General features: G+C 41.7%; 1 protein-coding gene across 6 annotated transcripts in view; it reads left to right on the forward strand.

Annotated features, from left to right (window-relative positions):
- Positions 1-10963: 10963 nt before the first annotated feature.
- LOC122554989 (uncharacterized) overlaps positions 10964-12099 on the forward strand; it is a 62093-nt gene continuing 60957 nt past the window's right edge. For 5 of the 6 annotated variants that reach the window (XR_006313129.2, XM_043700494.2, XM_043700495.2 and 2 more), the window contains exon 1: positions 10964-11107. Coding sequence is in view for 4 of the 6 variants with exons in the window: in XM_043700494.2 (XP_043556429.2) it covers positions 11092-11107 (16 nt within the window). In the remaining 2 variants the exon portion in view is untranslated. Of the gene's footprint in view, positions 11108-11402; positions 11424-12099 lie in introns of those variants that run through there. The other variant, XM_087992989.1, reaches the window with a different exon arrangement.

Raw genomic sequence — 12099 nt, forward strand, 5'->3', positions numbered from 1 at the left:
TTGTCAAAGGTGAAAACGTTGTGGTCGAGGATGAAGTGGATGAGTTGTAGGATGGTGCTCGTAGACTGGCAGTTGTTGGTGTTGAGTACTAAGGCTATTGTCGTGATGCTGTCATCATGGGAAATGCTGGTGTAGAGTGCTGAAGCGTCCATTGTGACGAGGAATTTTCCCAGTTCGACTGCTGAGTTTCTATGAGATATCTGTAGTGTCGCAACAGAAGCTGGGGGTCCCCTGTACACTGGGTTTCAAGATGCCTTCGACATAGCCAGAAAAGTTCTCACACAGGGTCCCATTGCCTGATACAATGGGACATCCTGATGCATTGGCTTTGTGTATCTTTGGAAGGTGGTAGAAGTCTCCTACACAAGAGGTAAGTGGGATGAGAGCATATTGGGAAGTCTGAAGGACTGGGTCAAAAGTCTTGATAAATGTGTTTAGTTTACGGATGTGTTCTTTGGTCAGATCGGCTGGTAGTTGCCTTTAGTGTTCCTGGTTGTTCACTTGTCCAATACTTCCTGGAGCTGAAAAACTACATCACATTCTTCACAGCCTGCAACACATTATCGATGAGGATAAGAATCTCACCAACACCTTCTCAACCAACTTTGTCTATCTCATACACTACAGGCAAGGATGCCTCGAGGCAGGGTACATTGGCGAGACCAAGCAGACACCATGACAAGTGATGAATGTATATCGCACAACAATCACCAGATAGGGATGTTCCCTCCCAGTCGGGGAACACTTCAGCGGTCAGGGACATTCGGCCTCAGACCTTCAGGTGACCCTCCTCCAAGGCAGATTTCAGGACAGGCAACAATGGAAAGTGGCCAGGCAGAGGCTGATAGCCAAGTTCGGTACCCACAAGGATGGCCTCAACTGGAACCTTGGGTTCATGTCACACTACAGGTGACCCCATTGCACTATACACTCTCCCACGCACATACACATACATACGCGCACACACACACACAGACCTCTCTCATATACAAGCTCTCTCTCATAAGCACACACATGCACCCTCTCACAGGCTTATACTCCATCACACACATTTTACCAAGCTTGCACACAGCAAACACATACTCTCTCATGTGCATTCACGCACACGTGCACACACTCACTCTGTCTCTCTCTCTCAATCTCTCTCCCGCATGCGCACACACATATAAGTCTATAGGCTAAATATGTATTTGCAGAATTATATTTGCAGGTACATTATATTTTGCTCAAAAAATGCAGAACCTGCAGGCAATCAATCCATATAATATTTGTAAGTTCCACTTTGGAAATCGCACCACTCTGACTCAAGATTGGTCTGACTCATACCTTTAAGGCATTGTCTGAGCTGAGATATCACCTTCTGATAGAAAACCTTAAATTATCTTGAGAATGTGACTTAAAAGGATTTACATATTAAAAAACCAAAACAGCAAATCAATTCTAAAAGATGAAAGACTTCACAATCTAGGTTGGTCCAATGTATCATTGTATCATTGTAATCATTTGCTATAAATTCTGTCTTATGGTCCTGCTTCACAACCACCTGATGAAGGAGCAGCGCTCCAAAAGCTAGTGCTTCCAAATAAATCTGTTGGACTATAACCTGGTGTTGTGTGATTTTTAACTTTGTCCATCCCAGTCCAATACCGGCTCCTCCAGATAAGATTTACAAATAGTTTGTCCCAAGATAATAGTAAATAATCAATTTATCAATCATGAAAAAAGAGAATCTTGGGTCTGCAGATACACATACAGTGCGGAAGTTATAGTTTTCAAGTTTATTATTCTGTTTTCTTTATTACACCTCTTCAATTGATAATGAGGTTTTATTATTCATGACTGTTAAGTCTCAGTTTTGCAGTAGGAAGTGTGACTAGAACATGTTGTTACAGATATTTTTAATATAGAAAATGCTGGCTTATAATTGCATTTAATTGGCTTCCTGTAAATACTTTTTATTTCTTGCTATATTATTTTACGTGCCAGACTTTGCTTTCACTAGTAAATCTTAAGCTGCCAAAAGATACTGTGAATCATTAAATTAAAGCTTCTTTTTATGTGTTGCCTTTGATAATTGCAAATTCTATTTTTACAGCATTTGGACTTTTTTTGCAAACTGCAATGCTGTGAATATTTGAATTAAAGTAGGACAATATAACTCATTTGTTAATGAAGGGCTTATGCCCGTAACGTCGATTCTCCTGCCCCTCGGATGCTGCCTGACCTGCTGTGCTTTTAAAGCACCATACTCTCGAATATGATTCATGATCTTGCAATTCAAGCCGCAAGTGCCTGTTGATGCTGATTGTAAGGAAAAGGGTTGAAATTGTGCAAAATAAGGGTTAAAATTGTGCAAAATAAGGGAACAGGTGTTGTTTCTGCAAAAGCTTACATTATAAAATTAGGTGCGCATGCAAATACTAAACAGTGAGAAGCGAAAACAGATAGAATTATCTATGACTAATAAGGCAGATTCATCGTGGAGCGGGATGTACCAGGCATAGGAGAATAGGAGAAGTGAAAACAGATCGAATTATCTATGACTAATAGGGCAGAGCGATCGTGTAGTGGGATGTACCAGTAACAGGAGAATAGTGTGCCAATCTCAAGAGGGATGTGGCCAATGGATAGAATTTAGTTGGCAGGATGATCGCACGAAGACAGCAAACTATGCCAGGATAGTCACATATAAGGAATGAGATAAATAAGAGTAAGGGGCGACAGACTTAGAGTAATGGGAGAAGTAAACAAAGGCAGAGAGAAACTAGACAAAGGTGGAGCGAAGCTAGAGCTTGTGATAGGCTACGCGGTACAGTAAAAGCAACCAATGGGGTGAAAGGGGAGCACCGAGAGATGCAGCTGAACAGCATAAATCAGAATGTAACCCTCAGATCGGGGTGCTTACTCGTTAGGCACCCGTTCTTGCAAGTATGTATCAATAAAATTCGCTGCTTCAGAATTTGACTCGGACTGAAATTTATTAATATGTGAGTTTTGTTTCTCACAATTTGGGGGCTCATGTCCAGGATATCCATCTTCACCAGCAGGGTGGGCACCGTCGACGGCTGGAAGACGCGTCCCGTTCCTTTTAGAACGGTCCCGTGTTCCTCGGCGGTGGGTTCCCCCTTCTGGTTGACTGATTGAGATCCGATGAGAGTCTATCTGAACCAGGCGAAAGGTTGTAAGTAGGCACAGGGAGCCAGGCAACTCTATGCATGGACCAAGGTAGGGAAATTGACTTTTAAGTATTGCCTTGGTGGCTGGGATTGAGTTCTAGTAGTTAATAAGTGTCTAACGAAAGAACTCAAAATGGGCTGTGCCGAGGGTAAAGTAAAAGTCTCCGGGAAAAAAAATGGAAATGGAGGCGGGGTCCCTGACAACGTACCTCCAGAAAGTCCATTGGGCAGGATGTTGTGGAATTGGAAAAATAATACTTGTACAAGGGAAAAAATAGGAAAAAGATGATTAAATTTTGTTGCTTTGTATTGACTAAGGAATCCATTCTTCGTCCCGCCGTCTTCTGGCCAAAGTAAGGGTTGGACGAAGACAGTGTTTGTAAATATTTGAATTTATATGTCAACAGAAAACAACCTTTCAGTCAGGAGGATCAGATTATGCTTCGTGTTGGAAGGGCTAGTAGCTGAAAGGCTACTGAGAGTACACTTTGTAACTAAATCATGGCCAGATATCCAGAAAATAAAAATTCAGAGAATAGATGGGTGGAGTGAGAAATCACTTGATGAATTATTAAGAGAGGCACAGAAAGTGTTTGTAAAAAGAGAGGATGAGAAACAAAAACAGAAGGCGAAAATGATGGTAGCCACGGTTGATGAAGTAGTCAAGAAAAGAATCGAACCGGTGACTAGCAACCGGAGTGGAGGGTGGCAGTACGTAGAACATAGAGGAAGGGGTAGAGGATGAGGAGGACCTTCCGTAGGGTCCACTCGACAGGGACAAGGACAGAGGTGGAGAACCCAACAAGCAGGGTGTTACATCCAGAAAAAGATTCGAAAGATAGAGGGGTGGAGCGAGAAGCCTCTAGAGTTGTTGTTGCGGGAAGCTCAAAGTGTCTGTGAGATACGGTGTCTGTGTGTGTGTGTGTGTGTGTGAAAGAGAGAGAGAGAGAGAGAAAAGAGCTGTACAGCTAACAGAAAGTTTAACCCTTTGTGATTCGGTTTGAATGCACATTTGTTTGTTGGTGATTGAATGTTTGTACTTTGCTCCCTGGAGATTGAGATCCGGGACTGTTTTGAAATCTTGTTATGGAAATTTATGGAATTTTAACATGATTTCTTTTAAGGTTAAGGATTTTACAGTGATTATGAAATAAAATGTTAACTCCTGTTCTTTTTACAGGTCATGACTGCCTTACTATCAGTTTCTAACTAATCTCTTATCCTTACATAAAAGCGATTTCAAATCAGCTTAATATGGAGGAAAACAACATGATAACCTTTTTTTTGTGTTTCAGACTCATTTGTTTTCACTTAATTTTAAGCCAGAGCTTTATTCAGAAAGTTCCCTCCCTCAATGACAGTTGAAGTTTCAGTTCAACATTAGATTGTAATAAATCAATCCTATGGTTAATATCTGTGACATTGGATTTGGCCATTATTCATGCTTTCGAAGTTTTTTTTAAACTTGAATAGACAAATCCTTTTAAGACAGCTCCGATTATTTCACGACCTATAGCATTGTCATTGAGCAATGACTGGTCAGGACTACTTAAGAAAACTAATTTTGGATTTAAATTAAGGGATTAAAACCGGGTAATAATAGTGGATTTCAAAGTTCGGAACTGTATGCATTTTATATTTTAATATTAATACTGAATAAATGAATTTATAATATATAAATATTTACAAGTAAGATTCCAAAATGTATAGTTAGGAACAGGCTTTAAAGTTAGACAAGCATAAATTGATAAATTGGTATTTGAAGCTATAGGGAACAAGAAATATTGCAATATTTCTTAAAAAAAAATCAAGTTTTAAACAAAACATTGGGTGTTGAAGAATGGGTCATTAGGTGGCCCTAAAGCTGTTCAATTGGTTAAATCGGCAACATAACATGGGAGCAGGAGCGAAAGAGTTAATTGGACTATGGCGACAGTTTTGTGATAAGAGGCACGAAGAATCAGTTTTGCGCTCATGACAAGATACTGCCAACAAATTGGGGATTGAATTCACTGCAAATGGTGCGGTGGAATCTGTTGAGGTTTTTAAAAATGAATGTGCTCGAGCAAAACAATTACAGAAACAGAATGAGAAGTCACAAGTGACTGGTAAACAAACAGAACTGCGCAATTACAGTTTTTAAAATGTTTTTGTCGCTTGTTGCGTTTCCATCATGAATTACAGAAAATGATTATTTCATTTATATAATATATAATTAATAATTAATATTTATAATAAATCAATTGTATTAGCCTGACCCAATTGTATTAGCCTGACCGAATATTAATTGACAGGATTCCTTCACACATTCTCAGTGACCTGTCATATTGATTCATAGCTAATTTAAAACATGAACTGCATTAATTCACTGTTAATTTAAGAATGGAAAGCTACATTACTGGCCAGAGTGTGTGCAGGCTGTGGCAACAACAGCCTTATTGGTAGAGGAGAGTCGGTCACTTACTTTTGGGGGAGCCTTAATATTCAGCACCCCACATCTGATAACCTTTTTTTTGTTATCAGGTGCGGACCATACTAAATCAGAAAGCAGGGCGGTGGCTTACAGACTCTAGAATTCTAAAATACGAAGCAATTCTAATAGGAAGGGATGACCTTATGTTGATCACAGACATTTGTCTGAATCCAGCTACCTGTCTCTGGAAAGGGGAGGATGAAGCTCCCTCAGACCCAGAACATGACTGCCTTGACATTATAGAATATCAGACTAAAGTAAGAATGGACCTTAGAGACATCCATCTATATGCAGGGGCGAGGCTGTTCATTGATGGGTCCTCCAGAGTGATTGAAGGTAAAAGGCAGAATGGATATGCAGTAGTGGATGGAATAGAGGGGAGTGTTATTGAAGCTAGTAGACTACCCAATGATTGGTCGGCTCAGACTTGTGAACTTTATGCACTAGGAAGGGCCCTTAAGACCTTGGAAGGCAAGGAAGGAACTGTATACACAGATTCTAAGTATGCCTTCGGGGTGGCACACACATTTGGGAAGATATGGCAGGAGAGAGGACTGATAAACGGTAGGGGTAAAGAATTGGCTCATGAGAAATTGATAAAGCAAGTATTGGAATCCCTTTTGTTGCCAAAGGAAATAGCGATAGTCCACATAAATGGACATCAGCAGGGAAATGATCCTGAAGCAAAGGGAAATAGATTGGCGGATGAAGTCGCTAAGGAGGCAACTCTGAACGTCCAGTCCAGTACAATATATATTTTGGTACCGATGGTACAGGAACTTGGGGGGAGACTGATATTTAGTGGTAAGGAAAAGAGAGTTAGAAGAACTGGGAGCTACACAGACAGTAGAGGGGCGCTGGATGCTACCCGATGGCCGGGAGATGCTAAATAAGATGATGATGCGAGAAATTATGGCTGTCTTACACCAGGGGAGTCACTGGGGAGTGCAAGCAATGTGTGATTTAGTCTTAAGGAAATATGGATGCAAAGGGATCTATACAATAGCCAAACAGATAAGTGAGGGATGTATAACATGCAAGAAAATCAACAAGAAGGTACTGAGGAAACAAGTCCCAGGAGGGAGAGAACCTGGGCTCCGACCATTTCAGAGCATTAAGGTAGATTATACCGAATTACCCCGAGTGGGAAGACTGAGGTATATGCTGGTAATGGTTGATCACCGATCTGGATGGGTGGAGGCGTATCCTTTAGCCACTGCCACTGCAAGTGGGGTGTCCAAGATAATACTTGAACACATAATTCCCAGATAAGGGATAATGGAATGTATAGATTCGGATCAGGGAACTCATTTTACTTCCAGGGTACTCCAGGGAGTGATGAAGTGGTTAGGAATCTCCTGGGAGTTCCACACCCCTTGGCACCCACCTTCATCAGGAAAGGTTAAGAGAATGAACCAAACACTCAAGAATCAGTTATCTAAATTAATAGTAGAAGCCAGACTCCCTTGGACTAAGTGTTTACCTATAGCCCTTTTGCAGGTGCAAACGTCCTCAAGGAAAGATTTGGGACTGTCCCCTTATGAGATATTGCTTGGCCTGCCCTATCTGGGAACGGAAGGGGAACTGCCAACTCTGGAGACTAAAGATCGGTTCTTAAAGAAGTATATACTGGGCTTGTCCTCCTCTTTGTCTTTTCTTAGCAGGCAAGGATTACTGGCACAGACTCCGCCCCTTGAATTCGCCGTTCATCCCATCCAGCCGGGAGATTGGGTCCTAATTAAGTCATGGACAGAAACTAAATTGCAACCAGATTGGGAGGGACAGTACCAGGCTCTTTTGACTACTGAAACGGTGATAAGCATGGTGGAGAAAGGCTGGACTCACTACACCAGGATTAAAGGACCAGTGGAATCCCCGGTTAAGAAAGAAGTCTGGACAGCCAAATCGACGGAAGAACCACTAAAACTCAGACTCAAAAGACTTTAAGTAACTGATTTTTATGTGGACGCGGGATAGTTTCTTTTTGATATCTATATATTGTATATTAAATCTTTCGGTCCTTCAATACTATTGTAGGATTCTGGGGATGCTTAGGGTTACCATATTAGCCTTCTTAGTATTGGGATGTTGTCAAATGATGCTGTCATCTCCATATTTGTTATTAATGGTCTCTGAGTCTGAATATCTGCAAGTAATTGAGGACGATGCTTGCAGCCTAGTCAATGAGGGGATGGGTGACCTTAAGGAATTAGCCACAATAAATTAAGTCTCGGGGATGATGCTAGCAAACTGGAAGGCAACATATGAGACAAATGCAGAAGACAACATTTAGTAGCCAAGAAGAAAAAGGGAGGATTGTAAGGTATAGGGTTAAAATTGTGCAGAATAAGGGACCAGGTGTTGTTTCTGAAAAAGCTTACATTATAAAATTAGGTGCGCATGCAAATACTAAACAGTGAGAAGTGAAGACAGATAGAATTATCTATGATTAATAAGGCAGAGCCATCGTGGAGCGGGATGTATCAGGCATAGGAAAACAGAAAGAAGCAAAAGCAGGTAGAATTATCTCTGACTAATAGGGCAGAGCAATCGTGGAGCAGGATGTACCAGGCATAGGAGAATAGCGGAAGTGAAAACAGATCGAATTATCTATGACTAATAGGGCAGAGCGATCGTGTGGCGGGATGTACCAGTAACAGGAGAAGAGTGTGCCAGTCTCAGGAGGGATGTGGCCAACGGATGGAATTTAGTTTGGCAGGATGATCGCACGAAGACAGCAAACTATGCCAGGATAGTCACATATAAGGAATGAGATAAATAAGAGTAAGGGGCAACAGGCTTAGAGTAATGGGAGAAGTAAACAGAGGCGGAGAGAAGCTAGACAAAGGTGGAGCTTAGACAAAGGTGGAGCGAAGCTAGAGCTTGTGATAGGCTACGCGCTACAGTAAAAGTAACCAATGGGGTGAAAGGGGAGGACCGAGAGATGCAGGGAACAGCATAAATCAGAATGTAACCCTCAGATCGGGGTGCTTACTCGTTAGGCACCGTTCTTGCAAGTACGTATCAATAAAATTCACTGCTTCAGAATTTGACTCGGACTGAAATTTATTAATATGTGAGTTTTGTTTCTCACACTGATACACCCAGGAACACAGTTCAACATAATCCCTCACACAACAAGCGTGCAATGTTGCTGTTTTGAAATGCAGAAACCAGCACATACCAATATTTGCGATCCAGAAGGCTCTTCATCTGAAAATCAATGAGCAATGGTTTGTGATTTAGTAGGTCAGTCCACTAACAAAGACCAGGTGAAAATATAGCCAAGGAGCAGAACTCCCTACTCAATTACCTTATACATGTGGAATTTGTAAATAGCTCTATCCAGTACAGGAAGTTGTTTAACTTGCAAGGTCTGTATTTCAGAGGAGGTATTTGGCCGAAGCGAAAAGCTTGGAAGTGCGAGGAAATCATGATTTAAAGTGTGCAGTGCTCTGGTTGGTGGATGGAGTTGTGCCATCGGAAAAATGAAGGTTTGATTTATTTGGGAAGACCATGGAAACCTGAATATATCAGCCTCGACAATAAGCAGCATGAGACACAAAGAGAAGTAACTTTGATATATTTTAAATTAAACGTCTAAAGTCACGATGACAAGATCAAATTAGACAATGGGAAATTAACGATTAGTTTGTGAGGAAACATTGTTTCATAAAAAATGGCCGAACTATGGAAACTGAAACAGTCGGAGTGCTAGAAACTTTCTGTATTAGTTAATGATAAACTGAATGCACCCCCCCCGACATATCTGTACTTATCCTGTGACCCTGTACCTTTCCTGAGAGAAAGAGGCATGTTGGTTTATTATTAATTAAAAACATGCTTCTAAATATATTTACGTTTGATTTGGAAACCCAGGGGATGATAATAAGACTTGTGCTTTTCTTGATCCGTAACATTGACCTGAACATAGGTGCATAGGGCATAATTTCAAAATTTGTAGATCATACAAAACTTGGGACTTTTATGAATTGTGAGGAAGATAGTGTTAAATATCAAGAGATCATAAGGAAGCCGTTGGAATGGTAGACACGTGACAAAACAAATTTAATGCAGAGGAGTGCATAGGGATAAAAATGAGGCAAGGCAATGGAAAATAAAGGGTATATAGTCAGTTGAGTGCTGGAGAAAGGGGAGCTGGGTTTACGTGCAAATGTAATTGCAGGCAGGTTTGCAAAAGCGGTTACCAGCACATGGGTTCCTAGGTTTAATAAATTGAGGCATTAAATATAAAAGCAAGGACGTTCTGGTGAATCTTTATGAAACAATACTTCAAAGTCAACTGTAACTAGTTTTGGGCACCACATTTTAACAAGGAGAACGCTTTGGAGACGCTGTAGAAACTAGGCATGAGGCCGGTTCAGGAGATGAGACTTCCGTCACATTAATTGAGTGGTAGTGTCATCTGTAATAAAGGCTGCGAGGAGATTTGATTCTGGTTTTGAAATGAAAAGTGGTCTGGGCAGAATAACTAGGGAGTGATTGTTTTCATTGGTGAAAGGTTATTAACCTGAGGAGACTGATTTAATATGATTGGTAAAAGAGATGACAGTATGAGGGAAAAGCCATTTCACGCATCACGGGAGCGTGTGGTAATGGGGGATTCAATATTTGTTTTCAAAATGAAATTGAATAATGGCCCAACAGGAAGAAAAAGTGCAGGACGATATGGCCAAAGGATGGAGACTGGGACTGGATGTGTCAATCTTACAATGAGCTACTCCGCATATGACAGGCCGAACTGCCAGGTTCTACATTGCAACCATTCAGTTATTTTCTCGGAAAGGAAGCTACCTCCCCCACCCTGATCTACGCTCCAATCCTTAACATGTCAGTCGATCAAACGTCCAGAAGTAGAATTTCACGTTAGTAAAATTTTTTACAAATTACACTTAGAGCAACTAATTAAGGTGTAAATCGCTGAATGAGGTTGAGATCATCCTATTGCTCGCATAGAATGCAGAATCAACCTTAATTCGAATAATCTGCCATTTCTAATTTTATGTTTGCGAGCGCCACAAACACTAGAAACGTTAGACTGTAAACACCCGCGAATGTAGTCAATGGTCTGACATTATTCAGCAATGGGGACATAAGAATTGTTAAGCGGTCAGCTTTGCCTTCATCGCGATCAGTTGCTGATTAATAACGAGCACTGGCATCATGTGCAGCGTTTTCCAAACCCAACCACGTTTCTCAACCCGGGGCTCGGTTTGAAATGCAGTCGGTGTGGGTTTCTAACGGCTGCGCAGTGTTGCATTTGTGTCGCGTCGCTGTCATTGGATGGAGTGTACAAAGGGTTTTTTTTTGTGGCTCGAGTGTTTCTCTCTCTCTCTTCCGTTAAAGCGCCATCTGGAAAAAAAAGGACGGAAACAACACCGGGGAGCAACTGTGTAGCCTGCCCGTCAAAACAAATTCACAATGTCGGACCCAAACGGTAAGGTTATTTACATCCCCGCCCGGTATCTGCGCATTGCCAAGTATTTGTTATTGTTCAGTGCGCAACGGTGGCGATATATTTGCATGTGCGTATATATCGAATCAAACAAGAGTAGAGCCCGGAAACGGTTAAAGGGCGTTTTCTGATCAACGCAAACGCTGGGCTTGGCGCTCACTGCGTGGGAGTCCCGCCTATGCGCGCCTCTGATTGGAGCTGCGGGCGCTGCCGCGTTCCATTTCCGAACGTTTTGGTGCCGTTGGAACGTCCCAGACTGGTCGCGTTCCAGGTCGATCATTGTGACGTCGCGGGGCTGGTGTGTTTCACTCGAATGAAAACAATCGGAAATGTCACAAGCTCGCGGGCCGGGGAGGGGGAGAGCGTTCGCCATTCGTTGTAAACCAGACAACCGTTTGCAATCTGTGTACTTTAATCTCAGATGTTAGTGCTATACCGGGAGCTTCCCTCGCTGCTTTGAGCCCCTGGTATCCCCCACTTATGCCGAGACAACATTACGCTTTACGTGCATTTTGACAATGTGTTTAAACAAATGCGTTGTTTTAGATAAGTTGTGAACGACGCACTGCTGACGCCAGTTGTTTTTGTTCCCACCGTTTCAACCCCCTTACGCCATAGTGCGCAATGTACCGTGGTGGCGTTTGTATCAACGGAAAATCGATGCTCAATCCAGGATTTTTGTTAGTTTAGCAGGTGCTAATATAAGAACCCCCTTAATTTAAGCAACAGGAAACGCAAACGAAAGATTTTTCTACAATTTCTTGAGAAGCGACTTTTTTTTGTGTTTCAAGATCAAATTATTCGGTGTTTTGTTTTCATTCTGAGCACCCACAATAAAACCTCTTTAGTTCAGTTTCGTTCGTGATGGGATATTCATGGCGTTCCTTATTTGGAATTGGGTGGAGAATTGAAAGCTATTAACTGTCGAACTGGAAAAATCGTTGGCCGCCTTTAATGCAGTGTAGGTGACCTTT

This window comes from Chiloscyllium plagiosum, unplaced genomic scaffold (genome assembly GCF_037043375.1).
Source record: "Chiloscyllium plagiosum isolate Xiang-an unplaced genomic scaffold, Cpla_swu_hap1 HiC_scaffold_12, whole genome shotgun sequence".
Lineage (NCBI taxonomy): Eukaryota > Metazoa > Chordata > Chondrichthyes > Orectolobiformes > Hemiscylliidae > Chiloscyllium > Chiloscyllium plagiosum.